At 44.0% G+C, this 22173-nt stretch overlaps 2 protein-coding genes and 1 pseudogene across 2 annotated transcripts; 2 read left to right on the top strand and 1 right to left on the bottom strand.

Moving 5' to 3' along the window:
• Positions 1–543: 543 nt before the first annotated feature.
• Positions 544–9563, bottom strand: LOC110558916 (large ribosomal subunit protein uL23-like). The gene is made up of 2 exons (XM_060365082.1): positions 9509–9563; positions 544–1001 (listed from the first exon to the last, which is right to left on the bottom strand). Exons 1-2 carry the CDS (start codon positions 9561–9563, stop codon positions 544–546), a joined length of 513 nt encoding a protein of 170 aa, XP_060221065.1.
• LOC110558917 (large ribosomal subunit protein P1-like) lies at positions 9562–10186 on the top strand (annotated as a pseudogene).
• Positions 10187–12966: 2780 nt separating this feature from the next.
• Tnfrsf17 (TNF receptor superfamily member 17) lies at positions 12967–21397 on the top strand. The gene is made up of 3 exons (XM_060364197.1): positions 12967–13265; positions 13881–14027; positions 20995–21397. Exons 1-3 carry the CDS (start codon positions 13151–13153, stop codon positions 21273–21275), a joined length of 543 nt encoding a protein of 180 aa, XP_060220180.1. The 5' UTR covers positions 12967–13150; the 3' UTR covers positions 21276–21397.
• The last annotated feature ends 776 nt before the right edge of the window (positions 21398–22173 follow it).

Consider the following 22173-nt stretch of genomic DNA (forward strand, 5'->3'; position numbering starts at 1 on the left):
GGTAGTGGTTCAGAGTTTTAACCCCAGCATTTGGAAGGCTGAGGCAGAAGGATCACCAAGAGTTCAGGGCCAGACTGGGCTATATAGGAAGGTCCAAGCCAGCTTAGGCTACAATGATAGATTCTTCCTTGAAAAAGAGAGGGAAATCTGGGCATGGTAGTGCATGCCTGTAATTCTAGCACTCAGAGAAAGTAGAGGCAGGTGGTTTCTGTGCTAGCCTGGTCTACAAAGTGAGTCCAGGACACCCAAGGCTACACAGAGAAACACTGTTCAAAAATCAAAAATGAAAAAAAAAAAAAAAGGAAAAGAAAAAGGGAGGAAAATAAGAAAGAAAGAAGACAAAAAAGGAGAGAAAGAATAAGAGAGGCTTCGCTTGGTGCCTACTCAGCCTGAAGTACCAGAAGCTTCAGCAGTTATGGTGAACCCAGCATTCAGACACCCCACTTCAAGGTCCAACATGTGGAAACAAGTAACAAAGGCTGGTCTAGTGTTTTGTCTGTGGTGGAAAAAGTATATATTTAAAATTAACCAGCTGGACTCAGTTTAGATCCCAATCTTCTTGGCAACATCCAGAGCATCATCATCATCATTAGGAGCCAACCGAACATACGCCTTCTTCTCTCTGTCAGGCCTTATTAGGGTATTGGCTTTGGCCACATCAATGTCATGGAGTTTCTTCATGGCCTGTTTGATCTGGTGCTTGTTAGACTTGACATTCACATGAACAGAAGTGTATTCTCTATTTTCTTCATGGATGACTTGGTGGTCAGGGGGCATTTGATGATGGCATAGTGGTCCAGCTTGTTTCTCTTGGGTGCACTCTTCTGAGGCTGCCTCTGGAGCCGCAGGGTCTTGGGCCACCGGAAATTGGGTGACTATGCAGATCTTCTTTTTGTGGCTGTGAACCCCTTTCAACACTGCCGTCTTAGCTTTCAAGGCCTTCGCTTTGGCTTTGGGAGGGGCAAGAGCTTCCTTCTTCACTTTGAAAAGAGTTGGCTGTTCTGTTTTTAAAAAAGTTGTTTTTGAAACAAGGCCTCACTGTGTGGTCCCTGGGATGAGCTTCTAGGGAATAAAGCCATGGACTCCATTTTGTCTTTCCTCTTTCTCTAGGTCACTTAAAGCTTGCACAAATTTTCAGCCTTGGGGTGTTGGTTCAGAGATTGAAAAGGCAAAGTCAACTGAGAGTGTTTGGTGTTGCTCTCCCTCCTCTCCCCCAGGCTGTGATTTAGACATGGTTTGAGTGTGTCCCACAAGAGTTCATGTGTCGGAGACTGAGGAAGACATAGGACTTCGTGGGAGGGCATCAGTGAAACATTTAGTTCGGGCTGTTATCACTTCAAACATAAAAATACTGGCCAGGCAGTGGTGGTGCAGGTCTTTAATCCTAGCACTTGGGAGGCAGAGGCAGTGGATGTCTGAGTTTGGTCTACAGAGCAAGTTCCAAAACAACCAGGACTACACAAAGAAACCCTGACTCAAAAAACTAAATAAAATAAATAAAATCCTTAACCATATTAACCAGTCGTTAATTGTTTTTTCCACTAATTCGTGAAATGGCAACAGACATTCTTAGTGAGACCAGCCCTCCAGTTTGTCAGTGGAGAGCACAGTTAGTTTGATTTCTCCCCATGGCGAGCGGACCAGGAACAAGGACTAAGAGCAGACAGGAATTGGTTCAGAGTGGATTGGAAGGTGGGAAGACAGAACTCTTCCTAGAAGGGAAGGCATGCACACCTGCGAGGCTGTGTCAGGAGGATCAGGGGTTCAAGGCTAGCTATGCAGGGAGAATGAAAAATAAATAAATAAATAAATAAATAAATAAATAAATAAATAAGTAAATAAATAAGAAAGGGTATGCAGGGAGAATTATAAAGAAAGAAAAGAAGAAAGAAGGAAAAGTAGAAAGGTCTCTCAGGAGGCAGAGGCAGGCTCTGAGTTCTCTGTGAGTTTGTGGCCAACCTGTTCTACAGAGCTAGTTCCAGGGCATCCAGAGCTACACTGTCTCAAAAAAAAAATAATAATTAACAGAGAGAGAGGATGAGGAGAATATTCTGGTTTCTTAGCTAAAAGTTCAGTGGTAGAATCAGATTTATGAGGCTCAACTTAGTTCAGTGGTGTTCCCCAAAGGTTCAAGTGTTAGAAGTTTCCTAAGATATGGGGCTCCAAAGAGGGCCTTTGGTCAGTGGAGTTAAGCCCTTGGAAGTGATTAAGGTAGCTGTCCTGAGAGACTGAGTCAATTCTCCAGAAAGTGCATTAGTTGTTATACAAGCCTGGCTCCAGTGTTCTCTCACTTGGCTCCATTCTCAGTGCTCTCCTCACCAGGATGTAAGAACTGAAGACACAGACTCCTCACACCAGCAGACACTCTAGGACATCACCTGTTTGGGGCAGAAGAGCTTACTGTTGTGTTTTGCCTTATTAAGTTGTGTGTGTGTGTAGTTGTTGTGGAATTATTAATATTTAATATGGATTCATATAATTATTAAGGTAATGTAAAGTTAATAAACTATATTAATATTAATTAATGCTGGTTAATAACACAGCAGCATTTATTTCTATTTTATATTTATTCCTGCTATTTTATAAATAAAAGATACAGAAACTTGGTCTGGAGAGATGGCTCAGGGGTTAAGAGCACTGCCTGCTCTTCCAGAGGAGCCGGGTTCAATTCCCAGCACCCACATGCAGTTTACAACTGTAACTCCACACAGGGATCCAACACCCTCACACAGACACATGCAGGCAAAACACCAATAATGCAAGTAAAATAAAAGTAAATAAATTATAAAAAGTAAAAGAGCACTGGCTATTCTTCCAAAGATCCTGAGTTCAATTCCCAGCAACCACTTGGTGCCTCACAATCATCTATAAGATCTGGTGCCCTCTTCTGGCATGTAGTTATACATGCAGGCAGACTACTGTGTAAATAATAAATAAACAAATCTTTAAGAACATAAAAAAAGATACACAAACTTTTTAGACTTATAATAAGCTGGGAGCTGGAGAAATGACTCAGAGGTTAAGAACACTGGCTGTTTTTTCAAAGGTCCTGAGTTCAATTCCCAGCAACCACATGGTGGCTCATAATCATCTATAATGAGATCTGGTGCCCTCTTCTTGCCTTCAGGCACATATGCAGGCAGAATACTATATAAATAATAAATAATTACAAAATTTTAAAAAAGATTTATAATAAGCCTTAAAACACTAGGGCTAGGCAGATATCTACTCTTGAAGCTATATTGTCTGCTTTCCATCCAAAATCCCCATAACTTATGGAACATAAGTTCCAAAACATATGGAATTTGCATATGTTCCACTTGGACTACATCTACTCCATCAGGTCAGTCCTCAGAGGAAGCTGTTCTTGGCCATGTACTCCTGCTTACACTAAGCCATGGTGGCCTGCTCCTTTGTTCCTCCTTCCTCTCTCCTCGTGGTCCTTTTGTGACCTCACAAGCCTGTGAACCTCACTCTGCCTACTTCTCTTCTGCCTGGTCAGGCTGTCATCAATGTTATTAGCCAATCAGGGATAATTTGGGAAGCAAGGTTCACACAATGTCATTTTAGATACATGAGAATTTGCTCGCAGGACAGTAAGGCAAGCAATTAACATTGAATACATAGCAGCCCCGAAGCAACCCTAGCATGTATGTTTGTATATTAGCAGAGGCCAGGCAGATTTCCTGTAACTGTAGTAACAAGCAGTTGTGAGCTACCATGTGGGTGCTGGGAATTGAACCCAGCCTTCTGGAAGAACAGGCAGTCTTTTTAACAGCTGAGCCATCTCTCCAGCCCACTTCAAAATTATTAATTATGTGTATATATTTGGGTGTGTGTTTCTGAGTACAGGTGCCCACAAAGGTCTGAAGTGGAAGTTACTGGTTTCTTTGAAGACTGAGTTTTGTCATGTGATGTTTTGCTGCAAGCTGGACATGTGATGTTTCGCCTATCTTGGCTTTTGAGAGGGCACATAATGTTTTCTTGTGAGCTCTCACGTATGAGAGGTGTGACTGCAGTCACCTGAGAACATTTGAGGGTGGACTCTGAGGAGAGGAGATACATAAAGTCCCACTCACAGTGGGAGACCAACATCACTGCATTAATTTTTATGCTCTGGCACTCGACTTTGCAGAGAGAAACGCTCCAGAGAACTTCTGGGGCAATCCAACTGAGTCTCGTGGCTTTCGCTGACTTCCTGTTGCTGCTTGGTGTTGGGCTTTGGACTGGACTGTTGGGATCCTGATGACTGAGTCTGGTAATCCCCTAAAGACCCATGGACCCTAATCAGCAAGAAGTAGATAAATGAGGTCTATAGCTTTCCCCCCTACTCCTGCCTAAGGTTGGAGAGGGGATTGGGAAGGGTGGTTGGAAGAGAGGTAAAGGCACTTAAGAATGCTAAATAAAGTAGGTTTAGTGAAAAATCTAAGCCTGCAGAGGTTAGGCATCTGATTCCCCTGGATCTGGAGTTACAGGTGGTTTTGGTTTTAATTGGTAAGCCACATCTCTAACCCTAGAGCGACACAGTTTTAAAAACAAGGTTTTTTGTTTGTTTGTTTTTAGATTAGTGCATCAGGATGATGATGGTGCTATGATGCAATAACATCACACAAGGAGAGCTACGTTTTGCCATTCCCAGGCTGGACAGAACAGAGAACCCACTCCAGAGTCATTATCAGGCTCCAGCTGCCATCCACAACTCTAACAAAGCAAATGACACTGTCTTGCGCCTCTGAAGCCACTGGTAGTCCTCACTTGAACAGCAATCAGAATGTTTCCAAAGGCTGCTGCTCTTTATTTGGCACCAACAGAAACATTACATTGAGAGAGCTGGTGAACGAGTAGCTGTGGTTCTACCCAAAGGGAGTGAGGCAAGGCAAAGGCTTTCAAGGTGAAATGTATACAGTTACATAGAATATTTTGAAACAATAACCCTTGGCCACTAAGTTTGGTAACAGTCAGGAGGTATGGTGGCACCCTGTAACCCTAGTGCCCTGTAGAATACAGAAAGATCTCAAGTTCAAAACCAGGCTGGGCTCCAGAGTGAAACTTTGTTTTAAAAAATCAAAAGCAGAGTGGATTGTGGTGATACCTCTTTGATCCCAGCACCCAGAAGGCTGAGGTGAGAGGACAGCTATACAACAAAGGCAATCCAGGGCTGCATAGCAAGACCCTGTCTCAAGAAAACAAAAAGGGAAAGGAAAACAAAGTCTGAGCAGAAGGCCCAAGAGGATGAAATCCCATGGTGGATTCCAGGCTGACCTCAAACCTGAGATGCTCCTACCTCCTCATCCAGTGGATTGCCATTAAAGACTTCTCGATGGGCCTGGGAAGATGACTCAGAGGTTAAGACACACTTGCCGCTCTTGCAGAGGTCCCTAGTTTGGGTGGCTCAGGACCACCTGTAATTTTAGATGCAAAGGATTCAATGCCCTCTTCTGGCCTTGAGTGAGTGAGTACTTGCACTCATGCACATATCCATGCACAGAAACATAATTAAACACATACACATATATACATATTATATATATATATCACATATAATAACATAGTATGTTTAGTTTTTTGTTTTGTTTTTCAAGACAGGGTTTCTCTGCATAGCCTGGCTGTCCTGGAACTCACTCTGTAGACCAGAGTAGCCTTGAACTCACAGTGATCTTCCTCCTCCCCAGTGCTGAGATTAAAGGCTTGTGCCTCCAACTCATTCTCTCCCTCCACTTTTTTATGATACATACCAAAACATTTTCAGGAGAGACTTTTTGGATGGTTTCTGTCCAAAAATAAGAGAAGTCTCAAAAGAGCCCAAAGCCTTGGCCCCAATGGACTGCTAAACCCCAGACTAGGTAGTCTCTTCAATTTCAGGCTTCAAAGGGCTGGTGTGTTTGGAGTTGGAGGAGATGAAGTGGGTTAGGGTTAGGTTAGGATCTTACATGGGGCAGGAGGGTTCTCAGAAGCCTTGCTGAGCCTGTCCTGCAATGTTAGGTCAACTTCCAAGACCTCTTTCCTTCCTCTCTTCCTGATCAGCCTACCCCTCCAAAGCCTTGCCTGCTTGTGGACATGAAAAGGCTCTTGGGTTTGGAGCCAGTTCTGCAGGCTATCTCCTAGTTTCTGCAAAAATTGCCTTTGAAAGCAGAGTTCAACGACTCTGAACCCGTTCTCTTGGCATCTTAGGAAGCACTCTGATCTATCAGACTGTTAAAATTTTCAAAGTGGCTTCATTTTGATAGCCAGGGTGTCCCAATTGTTTCCACCTGTTTCAGGGAAGCAGGTGTATCAGGGAAGTTTGAATTTTTTTTTTCACCACTGATTTCTCCCCATGACAATTCTTTCCCCCACTGTAAACACCAGTTTCCACAAGAGACAGCTTGCTGAGAGCCACATCATCAGGTAATCTGACAGACCAAGAGAACCCCTTCCATCCAGTATTGATCACTGTCCTCAAAGCACAAGACACTGTACAGGCACTATGGAACATCAGTGAAGTCCTTTCAGATGCTCTTCCTACCACATGGAGGCTAAAAGTTAAAGGGGGCTGCTGAGGTGACTCCATGGCACTTGACACTGTAAGACCTGGAGTCACACTGCTCAAAAGCTCAGGATCGCGCCCTTCCCAGGAATACTCACAGGAATACTCGATGCAAAAGCAAGAGGTTTATTCTAATCTCGATGGGGTCACCCCTCCAAAGACAGAAGATGACCCCGAACATGCAAAGCACAGGATTTTTATACCTGAAAATAAGACCACTTTTGTTCTATACATTGATTGGTCAACAAGAATAGCATGAAGATAGTTTACAGCTGGTTGTAGATAGTTTACAGCTGGTTGTTTATGGTTTTTCTCAGAACAGTTCACCCTGCCCTTCAAGAGCTATCTGCATCTGGCTTCAATTCAAATAATCAAGTTGTTTTTCTCATTCCCGGGTGGTCCCACAACACCAAACTCGATGATGAACTTAATTAAATCTCTGGAGCCCACATAGTAAAGGGAGAGAGACTTTTGTAACTTGTCCACTCATCTTTACATGGTCCTGAGGGATATAACACACACACACACACACACACACACACACACACACACACACACACATACTCTCAATCAGTGTAAAATCAACATTAAAGTAATAGGTAGACTTGATGGCACAAGCCTATAATTTAAACGCTTGGGAAGCTGAGGCTTATGAATTGGGCCACAGAGTGAGTTTGAGAGTAGCTCCAGCCATGCAGTGAAACCTGATCTCCAACAAATAAAAGCATAAAGTAACAAAGTACACAGAATCATGAAATGTCATTGAGGAGCTAAGGGTGTAAGAAAAGATTTCAGTGTCTGTACCATTCTCCAAGAAGCAGTTGCCAAGATGGAACTGGACTCTGATGGGCTGATGGGAAGGAAATGCCCAAGAAGGATGAAGGGAGGAAGGCAGTGAAGAGTGTTGCAGGATATTTGATCCCATTTTGAATCCCAAGATTGTGAATTGTAATACAATGTTTATTTTTTGGTTTGGTTGAGCCCTAACACACACCTTTAATCAAGAACTTTCTGTTTATTGTAAACAGGTGTTTATGTTGTGGCTCAGTCCTAGCACACACCTTTAATCCAAGAGCTTTCTGTACACAGAACTTAATAAAGTTAACCCTAGGTCAAGAGGCAGAGCAAGAAAACAGCTGACAGGGATTAAAGAGTAAGAGGGACTTTGAGTTGAGGGGTATTTAAGACAGTGTTGAGAAAAAGGAGCTTTTATTTTGGGCTTTAGCTCTTTGTCTTTAGCTTAGTCTTTAGTTCTTTAGCTCTCTAGCTTTTGGGGCTTTTTGGGCTTTGAGCAAGCCTTTAGCCTGTGTGTGTGTGTGTGTGTGTGTTTTCCTTTTCCTCCTGAGCTAGTGAGCCTTTTGGTTTTTTGGTTTGTTTGTTTGTTTGTTTGCTTGTTTTTTTAATCTGGACCTGAGGTGATAAGGAAGGTCTCCTGGGTGCTTTCTCTGCCTCTCTGAGCTAGTAAGTTTTCATCCCAGCATCTGACTCCTGAGTCTTTATTAGTAAAAAAGAATGGTCACGATTTTTTAAAACAACAGAAGAGAAAGTAGTTTTCAGATATCAGTGAAGGTCTAACAGCAGTGAAAAAGGAAAAGTAGGCAGGAAGAGCCTCACACTGGGCTGGGAATGTAGCTCAGTGTACTAGTGTTCACCTAATTTGCATAGGGCCACAGTCCCATGCTCAGCCATGGATGTCACACAGACAGACAAAGGAAAATAAAACTGGCCAGGGGCTGAGCTCAGTTACTAGAGGCTCCTTAGCATGCAGGTGCCCTGGTTTTTCCTCAGCACTACAGAAAACTGGCATAACATAGGCTGGCAACTCTAGCATCTGGAGGGTGGAGATTGGAGGGTTAGAGGGTAAGCTGAGGAGAACGGTCAGCAGTTAAAGCCCTTGTTCTCGAAGACTGAAATTCCAGCCTTGTAAGATAGGAAATTCTCAGAGGTTAGCTACAGAAACTGGCTGTGTCTTCCAGCTCTGGGATTGATTGAGAGAATAAGGTGAAATGCAACTGAGAAAGATTTCTGGTATCAACCTTAGGCCTCCATATACATGCACATGTGCTGCTGCACACATGCAAACATGCACACACATTTGTGTGCTATAAACACACATACACACACACACACACACACACAAACAGAAGTTTAAGGCATTGTTGGCTGCACAGCTATTTCAAAACCAGCTTAGGGGGCTGGAGAGATGGCTCAGCAGTGAAGGGCACTTGCCACTCTTACAGAGGACCCATATTTGGTTCCAGCACTCACATCTGGCAGGCTTCGTCTGGTCTCTGCAGGTACACATCACATGCTTCCCCCCCAAGTAAACACGAAAATAAATCTTAAAATAAACACATAAATCTTAAAAGAAAATAAGGCTTTTGTGAATGCATCACACTGAAGTCAACACCCTCATACATGTTACTTAAGCAAATGCATGGCAGACACAACAGTGCTTTCTTATTTTATTTTGCTTCTGAGTATATGTTTGTCTCTCTGTGTATGCACATGTGTGCAGATAGTCTCAGAGTCCAGAAGAGGGCACTGAGTGCTTTGGAGCTGGAGTTTGCGGCAGCTGTGCACTGCCTGAGGTAGTTGCTGGAACCTGGGTTTTCTGTAAAAGCACTGAGTTATCTCTCTAGCCTCCACCATAGTGCTTTTATCCTCTGCCTTAGGTTTACTACTGCTGTGACGGAACACCATGACCAAAGCAGTCTGGGGAGTCTTCCGGTTTTATTGCTGTGAAGAGACACCATGACCACAACAGGTCTTATAAAGGAAAGCATTTATTTGGGGCTGGCTTACATCCGGACGTTTAGTTTATTATTGCCATGGCAGACATGTGCTGGAGAGGTAGCTGAGAGTTCTGCCTCTGACATTGGCTTGTATTAAGGTCACATAAGATTATCCAGTACATCCCCTCAAGAAACATCAACACTCTGGCTTTCTTGTCTCCTCCTGACTTCTGGGCACGCCTCACACTGAGTGCCTCCTTGCGCTCATGCTCCTTAAACGTCTGCCATCTGTCCACCCCCATGTCTGAGGCTCCGCCGGTCTGCCTAAGCATCACATGTGGCCCATCTGCAGGAGGTATCCACTCCTGCCGTCGAGGTGCTTGGTCTTTCCGAGTGAGCTAAGGCCGCTTTGGGGTGAGGCCCTCACTTCATCCAGCGACTAACACTGTGCCGTCAATCCACAACAAGGCCTCAGTCTCCGAGCTCGCCGGCAACTACTCCGCCCTCATCCTTCATCATCCTCATCCTTCACGTGCGTGACCAAGTGATGGTCACAGAGGATAAGATCAATGCCCTCATTAAAACAGCTGGTGTCAACTTTGAACCATCCTGGCCTGGCTTGTTTGCAAAGGCCCTGGCCGATGTCAACATCTGCAATGTGGGGGCTGGTGGGCCAGCGACAGCAGCTGGAGCTGCGCCAGCAGGAGGTCCTGCCCCAGCCACTGCTGCTGCCCCAGCCACTGCTGCTGCCCCAGCCACTGCTGCTGCCCCAGCCACTGCTGCTGCCCCAGCCACTGCTGCTGCCCCAGCCACTGCTGCTGCCCCAGCCACTGCTGCTGCCCCAGCTGAGGAGAAGAAAGTGGAAGCAAAGAAGGAAGAATCTGAGGAGTCTGAGGATGACATGGGCTTTGGTCTTTTTGACTAAACCTCTTGTTAATATGTCCAATAAAAAGCTGAACCAGTAAAAAAAACAAAAACAAAAACTGGGCATGATGATGCGCGCCTTTAAATCCCAACACTAGGGGACAGAGGCAGGTGGATCTCTGTGAGTCTGAGGATAGCCTGGTCTACAAATTGAGTCCAGGACAGCCAAGGCTACACAGAGAAACCCTGTCTTGAAAAACCATAAATAAATAAATAAATAATCTGGGGTTGTCCCTCCCTACCTCATCTTGCTAGTGAGTCAAGACCACGAACCTTCTCTCTGCATCTGCCAAGTGCTGAGATCACAGGTGTTCAGCATCCAAGGCAGAAAGAGTGTCACAAGTTTGAGGTCTGCCTGGATCATATAGTGAGTATGAGATCCTGTCTCAAAAATCACAACACACACACACACACACACCCCAAAACCAAATGAAAACAACAACAATAACAAAAATAAAACAAAACAAAAAGAAAAACCATGGCTACACAGAGAAACCCTATCTGGAGAAAGCAAAAACAAACAAACAAACAAAACCAAAAAACAAACTGGGGCGATTCCAATTAAGTCACAAGGAAAAAGCACTGCACAGATCTGTCCACCCTGTCTGTCTCTGTCCTTCTCTCCCTCTGAAAACCTTACCATCAGGGGCTAGCCAGACAGAGCACACAGCAGCCTCTTTGTACACTTTGGGACACATCAAAAGCTGTAATTGTTTTTCAGGTATCTGAATTATAAACCATTTTTCTAACTGCTCATTAGTACTTTTTAAAAAAATGTCAATGGAACACGGACTTTTTTTTGGCTTACAGAAGTATATTAAAATTAATGAAATTATTGTTATTACTATTAATTAGTAGAAGTAGTAGTAGTAGTTTTTTTGAGACATAATCTTGGCTATCCTGAACTTGATACATAGACTAGGGTGGCCTTGAACTCACAGAGACCTGCTTGCTTGTCTCCTGAATGCTGGGATTAAAGGCATGTGCTACATCATGTTGACATGTAGTCTAAAAAGGACTTACATGTTTGTGTGTATCTGTTTATGCATGTGTTCACAGGTGTACAGGTACACGTGCCTGTGTGTGCTGGAGGACAGGTGTCAACTGTCTTTTAGGACTTTTTACCCTTTTCTTTGAGACAAAGACTCCCTCAGCTGAGGTGAGTTTTCTCAGCTCGGCTGTAAGCCTTCAAGTCCTAACTGCAGTCTATGTACATGGGATGCCAATTTGTTATGTGGGTGCTGAGATTCCAACTCTGGTCCTCATGATTGCTCAAAAAGTGCTCTAAACCACTGGGTCATCTTTCTAGGTTTAATATAAAAGGCTTGCAACAGGTAAGCCAAGTAAACCCTTTAAGTTTCCAGGCATGGATCTAGCTATCTATTTATTTATTTATATTTATTTACTTATGTAAGGCAAGAAAACCCTTGAAGTTTTCAGGCACCATCCATGTATGTATGTATGTATGTATGTATGTATGTATGTATGCATGCATGCATGTTTTTTTGCATCAGGGTTTCCTTGTGAAACAGTCCTGGCTGTCCTGGAATTCACAGAGTAGACCAGGCTGGCCTTAAACTCACAGAAGTTACCTGCCTCTGCTGGGATTAAAGACATGTGCCACCACTGCCAAGCTCAATCGTGTATTTATAAATAAATACATTTATTTTTTCTTTATATGTAGGGTGTTCTATCCTAACGTGTGTCTGTGTATCATGTGTGTGCCTGGTGCCCATGAAAGTCAGAAGAGGGCATTGGATTCAGGGACTGGAGTTACAGATAGATGTAAATCATCATGTGGGTGCTGGAAAGCAAAACCAGTCCCTTTTGAAGAGTAACAAGTACAATTACTGAGCCATAAATCATGTAGGTTCACGACAAGATTGCTACAGTGTAGTTAAGTGGGCCTTGAATTCACTCCTCCCAAGTAGCTGTGACTATTGGTGCATGCCACTGTGCCCAGCTTCAATTTAAACACTTAGTTTTGAGACAGATTCTTGCTGTGTAGCCCAGGCTGACTTTCCACTTGAGACCCTCGTACCTCTGCTTCATAAATGCTGGGATTATAGGCATGTTCCACCATGACACTCAATCTTGAATCTTTAACCCTGACATTACAGATCATATATGAGATGACATGTGCATAAGTCATTAATCTAAGTCTCTAAGCATCTTCTGGGGGATGGTAAAGGCTCATTTCTTTTTGTGGATATACACTGGATTGCTGTTTTACTTTCTTTTTTTCAGACAAGGTCTCTCTATGTAGCTTTGGCAGATAGGGCTGGCTCACACTCAGAAATTTGCCTGCCTCTGCCTCCAGAGGGTTGGGAGCAAAGGTGCGTGCTACCACATCCAACTAAGGTGGCTTTTACTGTCATGACATAATGCCCCAAACAGCCCTCTTTCAAGCCTCTTGCTTTAACGCTAGCTGTCAAAGCACAACTGGCAGTCATATAACTGGCAGTCATATAACTGGCAGTCTACTGTCAGTCACTCCCAGTCCTTGGTCACAGGCTGTAGTTTGTCCTGTTGACTCTAAGTGTGTAAGGGGCGCAGTCCTCATTTTGTCTGTGTCCTATCTCATAGTACAGCTCACAGACAGATGATCCATAAATGGCTACTGCACTTTCTGCTTGATGCTCCAGGCTTGTCCACATCATGCAACTGTTAACCTGGGTGAGAACTTTGCTCTATAAATAGGCAGTTTCTGTTTCAGGCATGGTTTGCTTCGATATACCCCTCCACTGTTCCACGCAAGTCTCTTAGAAACGGAGGGTCAGAGAGAGAGGTATTCAAATACTCCACCACAATACCTTTGGCCCTCATAAGAACCAACACAGTCAGGGTCGTTCTTTCCCCCTCGACATCCTTGGCTGCTGTCCACAGAGAACTCCTCTTGAGAATTTGCTTGTGCTTCCATGCTGTTCTGTTTGCTGTTTCCATTTCTTTCAGGGATCAAGTTGACATGGCTCAGCAGTGCTTCCACAGTGAATATTTCGACAGTCTGCTGCATGCTTGCAAACCTTGTCACCTTCGATGTTCCAACCCTCCTGTACCCTGCCAGCCTTACTGTAATCCAAGTAAGTGAAACTCCTTTTTATCACCAGAGAGCAAATGTTATGGAGAAGATGGGGAGATTTGTTTTGTTTTGTTTTTCTGAACCAAAACCAGAAAAGAAATAAAACAATAATTTAAATGTCTCCTGAAGCAAAGGAATTATTCAGAACAAAACTTAATTTTATTCATTAGCTCTTAATTAAATGGTATTTAGAATTAAAAATGTTGGGGGAACCAAGGATGGGTAGCAGTGATTCTCAACCTTCCCAACACCGTGACCCTTTAATACAGTTCCTCATGCTCTGGTGACCCCCAACCATATAATTATTTTCATTGCCACTTTATAACTGCGTGTCCAGTTCTGGGGCTCTGTCCCCAGCAATGTGTATGGTCATGGTGCTGCAGATCTGTAATTTCAGCCCTTGTGTAGGAAGTAGAGACTGGAAAGACCAGAAGTTCAAGGTCATCCTTGGCTATGGATGAGTTTGAGGCCAGCCTGAGCTATATGAGACTTTGTCTGAAAAAGCACTGCCTAAAGTAAGATGATCATGAATATGCATTAGGGAGTTGAGCAAATTCATACTTGGTGTTAATACTGAGCTCTGGCTTCATATCGCTGTGACATTCTTTTAATAAAGGCATCACCAGTTCAGTAAAAGGGACATATACTGATCTCTGGACCTTCTTGGGCTTGACCTTGATCGTTTCTTTGGCACTTTTCACACTCACACTCTTGCTGAGGAAGATGAACTCTGAAGCCCTGAAGGACAAACTTCAAAACCCAGGTCAGTTTGATGGTGAATCTTTGAAATCTATTTCTGTAAGAGTGGCTCTTCCAGGTTTCATTTCCTTTTCTTTTTTTAACTTTGACTTTTTTTTTTTTTTTGTTTTGTTATAGCACTTTGAAGTCTGTTAGTGGGTAGTTATTTGAAAATTTGAACTGGGTGTGGTGGCACATGCCTGTCATTTTTAGCACCTGGGTAGTGGAGGCAGGTGGGTCAAAGAGGTCAAAGTCAGCTACATACAGAATTTGAGGTCAGCTAGGTCTACATGTCTTAAAGCAAAACATTAAAACAACAACAACAAAACAAACCACCAACTGCCCCCTCCAAACAAAACAAAACAAAGAAATTCTGGCATTGACACTACTTTTCATGTCTCCTTTGGTCGCCCATTTCCTGTAGAAAAAAATTAATTCAGAACATGGCTGCTCTGATCATATCCAAAGACCTTCAGGGCTGGTATACAGATATGCCTTTAATGCCAGGAGACAGAGGCAACAAGATCTCTGAGTTCAAGGCCAGGCTGTTATAGAGCAAGTTTCAGGTATAGAAAAGCTTAGGGCCAGGTGTGGTGGTACACGCCTTTAGTCCTAGCATTTAGGAGACAGAGGCATGCAGATCTCTGAGTTCCATTCAGGAAGTTCAATTGAGAGTTGAGAGGCAGGGGAGGGGAGTTGAGTTCATGGCTGTTCAGTTCATGGAAATCAGAGGCAGTTTTTACTGGGAGAGTTTTACGGAGAGAGGCTGGAGACAGAACAAGCTAGACCCAGAATGAGCCAGAGAATGAGGAGACTGAAGATTAGAACAGATTGCCAAAGTCAGTATGAGTTCAAGCAGAGCAATTTAGTCAGAGGCTGAGTGAGAATGAATCAGTCAGCTTGGTGAGGAGTTTGAGCCTGAACAGCTGAGTTGAACCAGCCAGCTAGAGTTCAAAAAGAACCAAAAAGGTGAGCTAATTCAGCAGTAAGTGTCAGGGACTGAACACATTATAGGCTTAGATTTGATTGTATGGAGGCTAGAAGCTTCCAGGACTAGGCCTAGGTTAGCAGAAAGAGGCAGTAATCATCTGAGACAATTGAATCAGTTGAATTAAAACTCTTACATTGCCCCCTAGTTTTTCTCTTGGTAGCTGCTCTTGAGACTTCCTTGGGAAGTGTCTTTGACTGAAGTTATTACTAATGATACTGTGATATCACACATTGCTAGACAGACCTGGTACTTCCAGGCTCAGTGTATTTGGCAAGATCCCTGATCGTGGTTTGTTGGTTTTGTTTGTTTGTTTGTTTTGGTTTTTCAAGACATGGTTTATGGTTTCTCAGTTTTAGTCCTGGCTGTCCTGGAACTCACTGTGTAGACCAGGCTGGCAGAACTTATAGAGATCTGCCTGCCTCTGCCTCCTGGATGCTGGGATTAAAGGTGCATGCTACCATGCCCGGCCCTTGGTCGTTTTTTTTGATACAATTACAAGCACTGTTTCCCTGTGTGTGTTTCACTGCCCAAATGCCAAAAATAACCAGTTTTTCCTGATTCACTGCCCATCTCAATAATAATTGTTAAGCAAGAGAGTGCCAGTCTCAGAGACATAGGTGCGAAACTCGAGGGTCTCCTAAGCTAAACATATTTTTATTGCATTCTTCTCTGTGATCTGATTCTCAGACACAGAGCAGCCATTGTTCTGCATCTTTTTTTTTTTAATTCACTTCGTTTTTGCACATGCTCATGTGTGCACATGCAGAGGTTAGAGTAGGACATGACTACCTCCTCTATTGCTCTCCACCTGTTGCCAAGAGACAGGGTCTCTTGTGGAGCAGAGCATGCTGTTCCAGCTTTGCTGTCTCACTCCTGTCTCTGCCACTGGGAGCTTACATGCTGGGGTTACAAGAACGTGTTTGTTACCAGTGTGCTAGAGAGTTCAATTCAGCTCCTCACTTGCTTCCTTCAAGTTCTTATACACTAAGCCGCCGTCCTGCTCCTTGTCTTGCTTCTTTATGGATTTGTTTTCCATACACAATGTGCAAAGCACCTGCCCCATTTGCTTTCTAGTGTAGCAGGAGCATGGGAAATTCATTCTTCTCTCCTCGATGTGGTCCAATAGACAAAAAAAAAAAAAAAAAAAAAAAAAAAAAATTTTTTTTCATTGTTCTTAAAGTCCCGTGTTTACGTGCATATCTGAGAGTGGGTTTGTACACATAAGCACAGAGCCTTTGGATGGCTGAAAAGGGCACTAGATCCCCTGAAGTTGGAGTTACAGGTAGTTGCTTGGGACTGAACTGAGGCCCTCTGGAAGAGCAATAATGGCTCTGAACTGATAAGCCACCTCTTCAGCCTTAGAATGAAATTTTTCAATATACAAATTGTACATTTATAAAGTATGTGACATAATATTCTGATTACAGACACGTAGGGAAACAGTGACTACAGTCAAACATATCTGTATCTTTACATAGTTGACCTTTCTTGGTGAGGGTCTCCCATATCACACGCTGGCCTTGGACTATGTAGCTCAGGATGCCACCATCTCTCCAGGGCTGGCTTTACAGGTGTGCTCCATCAGGCCTGGTTTGTGAAGTTGTGGTGATTGAATCCAGAGCCTGTGGTGCTCAGTCTGCCAGCCGAGCCCCACCCTCGGCCCCGAACCATCCTTCCCGGTGGTGAGGCTGGTTGGAATCCACTCTGCTACCTGCAGCTCTACACTGTTACCTACTCATCTTGCTCCACACTCAGCTTATGTAACTGCAGCTCTGCACTTCCAACCATCCACTCTCATTTCCCTGCCTCCTTCCTCTGGTAACACCACTCTACTGATTTTCTCTAAGTGGAAGTGAGGTCAGGCAGGCTTTTCTTTCCATGCTTGCTGTATCTCTAGAGCAACTCTGAATTATATGTTTTATCATCTATTTGTATGTACATGGGTGTTTCACCTCACATATCTTGTTTGTGTACCACATGCATGCATTGGCCCCAGAAGTCCAAGTGCCCTGGGACTGGAGTTACAGACAGTTGCAAGCCACCGTGAGAGTGCTGGGAATTGAACCCATGTCTTCTGCAAGAGCAGCAGAGCTGTTAGTGTCTATGCCATTTCTCCAAACCCCTGGAAGACATGTTTTAGAAGATAAAGTTACACTGTGACATGTTGTGAAGCAGAAGCTTAATATTTTCTGTGAGAGTGTGTGTAGGTGCATGCCACAGCATGTGTGGAGGTCAGAGGACAACTCTCAGGAATCACTTCTCATCTTCCACTTTGTTTGAGGCAGGGTCTCTCTTGTTTTTATACATTGATAGCTGGTCTTTAAGCTTCTGGGGCAACTCTCTTGTCTCTGCCTCTAATCTCACTGTAGAGCTGTGTTATAGCTGTCTGCTGCTGCACTTCATTTTTGATTCTGAATTCAAGTCATCAGGCTTGTGCAACAAGTACCTTTTTTGTTTGTTTGTTGAGACAGGCTGTCCTGAACTCACATTGTAGACCAGGGTGGCCTTGAACTCAGAGATCTGCCTGCCTCTGCCTCACTAGTGCTGGGATTAAAGGCATGTGCCACTACTGCAGGGTGCAATAAGTGCTTTTTAAAACCCATTCTTCACAGATGTGTATTGAAGACAAACTGGGGACTTGTATATGGGATCAAAAGAAATTCATTAAAAAATGATTTATCTGGGCTGGAGAGATGTCTCAGAGGTTAAGCGTACTGTTTGCTCTTCCAGAGGTCCTGAGTTCAATTCCCACATGATGGCTCATTACCATCTACAGTGAGATCTGGTGCCCTCTTCTGGTATGCAGGCATACATGCAGGCAAAACATTGTATACATAATAAATAATTTTTTTTTCAATGCAGTTTATTCAGGAACCTTGAACAATCCTCGGACCCTGGGGAAAGCCAGCCCACAGCTTAAATAGCCTCTGGGTAGCCAACCCCAGGGTGCCATGTGGGCAATGCAGATAGGTCCACATACATGGAAGCAAGCTAGATCCTCAGCCTTAGCCAAATGTGGAATTGTTCGTGACAGAGAGCACTCACCATCGGGAAGGTGGAAGGCGGAAACCAGCTCCATCTTTAAGGCACAGCATTCCGCAGCTCTCTACAGTTCCCCCTTTTTGTTTTAGACGCATCAGGCAAGAGTAGAGGTCTGATCTCTGATATTAGAAATAAATTGGGACTTTGTACCGATGTTCATTTAGGTGTCATCCACCCAAAGAGCATCAGACCCGTCCGATACCTTTTTCTCAGAGGCGGGACCTGGGGCATCAACCCGCATGCAACCAGACATGCTCTTCTCTGGGTCCAAAGCGGCTGACCCTGAGTGCAGTGCTTAGCCTCGAATCCTGAGTGTAACATTTTAGCTTTTTATGGTGTCCAACCATGCTTGGGGAGAATGTCCTGCTTCAATGGCTGTAAAGGCCTGAATGATCATGGCTGCATCACACTGTTGTGAGACTCTAATCTTGCATATATACCACAGGCAAACCAAGGAGACCAACACCAGAAGGCCTGCTAACGCTCCCATGCCCGCCCATTCCTTCAGATGATTCATGGCTGCAGCAATCCATGATGATAATCCTGTGGCTAGTCCTGCGTCCACTCTGGTAGAATTTACTGTGACAATGGCCACTCTCAGCTGCTCCATCGTAGTATCGAATTCTCCAGTCCAATTACCTAAAATATAGCTCGACAATTGTTTAGACAGATTTGCAGCACAGGAAAAATTCTCATGTTATATGCTAGTTATATTTTCATTGACAGCCAAGTTGAGCGATTTGCCATTGGGTATCAATTTGCTCCTGCACGAGGTCAATCCTCTGATTGAACACCATCAAGCCTCCTTTTAGTTGAGCATTAATTCCTTTATGTACAACTAAGGCTACATTGGCTAAATGATTGTTCAGGGTCTGAGCAGTCTGCCCAGTATGATTCATGGCTAATGCCCCGATGGTAGCTCCAACAGCCGCCAATGAGATGGTAGTAACAATGGTGGCTGTAGTTCCAAGATCCCTTTTCTGTCTGAAGAGAGTCATAGCGTGAGGGGCATCAACGGGCACAGGCACGCAGTGAGGCATGCAAGTAACCAGGGCATACCTAAATTTACTAGCATTCCAGCATTGGGCAAAAAAGCAAGTATCATTAACACAATTACTTGGCTCTATCTGGCTAATAATGAATAAAAATGGGGGATATAGACAAACAGGTGTGGGCTTATAGGAAATATTATGAGAAGCCTTAACCCCCTCGTTGGAACATCCTGCGTCAGTTCTAGAACTAGCAGTGGTGGTGTCTGAGGTCTGAGTAGGTTCAGGAGACCATTGCCCCCAGGGGCGAGACGTGCTCCATGCCAATTGACTAACTCCATGTTTTCCTCCACTTTTGAAAGTCATTTAAGGTTCTTAAATTATTTTTTCCCTTTTTTTTTTAAATTTTTCATCAATTACACTTTATTCATTCTGCGTCCCCCCATAAGCCCCTCCCAATCCCTGAGTTCAATTCCCACATGATGGCTCATTACCATCTACAGTGAGATCTGGTGCCCTCTTCTGGTATGCAGGCATACATGCAGGCAAAACATTGTATACATAATAAATAATTTTTAAAAAAAAATGATTTATCCAGAAGTATAGTCTTCACCTGTAATTAGTACTCGGGAGGCTGAAGCAAGCAGAAAGATCACCAACAGTTTGAGGCCATGAGCTGGAGAGATGGCTCAGTGTCTATGAGTACTTGCTGCTTTTATAGAGGATCAAGGTTTGGTTTCCAGCAACCACTTGGCAGCTCACAACTTTTTGTAACTTCTGTTCCAGGTTCTGCACCAGGAATATGCACAGTACATGCACATACATGCAATAAATACACAAACATATTATAGAAGAAAATGAGTTGGAGGCCAGCCTGGGCTACAATGACTTCTAGGCTAACTTGGGTTACAGAATGAGCCCTTGACATCCACACACACACACACACACACACACACACACACACCCATGCGTACCACACTGTACTGAAAAATGCTTTGTAAGATGTCTTGTCAGGAAAAGTAGGACACAGCAGACAGAAGGACACATCTTTAGGGGTGTGGATAGATACTTGCTGCCAAGCCTGTTTAGACTGCTAAGTTTGATCCACTCCCATCAGCTCTCCTGATGGTCACAGGTGTGCTGTGCTGTGACTCCTACTACCATAATAAATACATTTAAAAAATACCTTCTATATTCTTTTCCCCTCTGGTACTGGGGATTGAGCTCAGGGCCTCCTTGAACATGTTGGCTCCCAACTCTTTGTGCCTTAGTCTCTGAGTGGCTGGGTTACAGGTGTGTGCCACCACACTCAGCTTTTGCTTCTCTATTCCAAAATGCCACTCACAGGCTGACTGATGTGCTGTGACATATGCTAATTTCCTGTGTAAGATGAGGTCAAATCCTCAGAACTTCCAAGAGCCACGTGGGTAATAAGTACATGGACTGATTCAGTTTTCGGCTTTACCAACATGGGTACCCAGCATGTGCTTGAAGGTAGCAGCTGCTTTCTTTGACTACAGCCCACTCTCTCCATGTCCCTCCTATTGTTACATCTTGTAGTCTTTATAGAGTTTGGTTGCGTAGATTTTTGTGAAATCTCCTGGGTTTTAAATGCAATGAATCTAACAAGATTTAATAACTCCACATTCTTCTGGGCATGGTGCCACACATGTTTATTCCCAATACTCGGGAGGCAGAGGCAGGTGGATCTCTTGTGAGTTTGAGGCCAGCCTAGTTTACAGAGTTCCAGTACAGCCATGGCTACACAGAGAAAACTTTTCCTCCCTCTACCCACAAAAAAAGAACTCCATATTCCCTCAAAGCGACCTGCCTCAGGGCCGTACATGGGCTGGGGTCTCAGGTGGTATCTCTTGGTATAGCATGAGCTTGCTCTTGGTTTCCTGCTGCTCTGTGTCATACGTGGCATGACAGTACCACTGGAACCTTCAGGTCTGTTTCTGTATCAACAGGATCGGTTCTTCTGGACAAGGCCAATACTGACTCAACTGAGAGGAGGGCTGGTGATGAAAGGATTCCTCCTCAAAGCCTGGAGTACACAGTGGAAGAATGTTCTTGTGAGGACTGTGTCAAGAGCAACCTCAACGTTGATTCTGACCATTTCTTCCCGCTTCCAGCCATAGAGGAGGGTGCGACCATTCTTGTCACCACAAAAACGAATGGCTATGGCAAGACTGTGCCAACTGCTTTGGAAAGTATCACAGGGATGGAGAAGCCCACTCCTTCTAGATAATCAACCTTCTGACTGGTGTCAGGCCTCTTAGAGAGCCTTTGCTCATCACCAGGAGAGCTGATGCTTCAGGTGTCTTTAGGATGACAGTCTTATCCACTGGAATACAGCTTTTTGTCCTTTCATTCTGGTTTTGAATCTCTAAAACAAAAACAAAACTGGGCTATGGGAATGCATGCTTTAATCCCAGCACTCAGGAGGCAGAGGCAGAGGCAGAACTCTCTGTGAGTTTGAAGCCAGCCCAGTCTACAGAGATAGTTCCAGGACAACCAGGGCTACACAGAAAAACCCTGTCTCAGAAAACAAAACAAATAAACAAAAAGCTTTCTGCCATCTATAGGCCCCAGAGTATCATGTTTCTACTGAGGCACCCACAAACATGGTATATATTTCAGGACAAACTGGATTCTCCTGATAGCCAAAGTTAGCAGGATTACCCTGTGTTTTTCTGTAAATAGAAGCCAGGCCAATTCTGTGTGCAGTGCAGCAGCTCTTTAAGTTCCCAGTTTATGGATGCAGCAGATGTTAACATGCTCATGTAAATGCATATTACTGCTAACTGTGACAAGCATGAACCTGGTAATGTTTTCAGCTCAAGTGCAAGTGTGTGCAATCCCCTATGTAGGTTTAAAGGTGCCAGAGACTGCTCCAAGTCATTTTACACATACAAAATACTATAAGGAAGGTAGGTCATTATCACTTCCATCTTACAAATGCTGTTAGGATTGAGGATGTGGCTTAGTGTAGAACATTTGCCTACCATACTCAAGGTCCTAGGGTCAACCTCCAACTTAACACACACACCACACACTGGGGAGAAGGGAGGGAGAGTGGGAGGGAAAGAGAGAGAGAGAGAGAGAGAGAGAGAGAGAGAGAGAGAGAGAGAGTCAGAGCAGGGTAA

This window comes from Meriones unguiculatus, chromosome 11 (genome assembly GCF_030254825.1).
Source record: "Meriones unguiculatus strain TT.TT164.6M chromosome 11, Bangor_MerUng_6.1, whole genome shotgun sequence".
NCBI lineage: Eukaryota > Metazoa > Chordata > Mammalia > Rodentia > Muridae > Meriones > Meriones unguiculatus.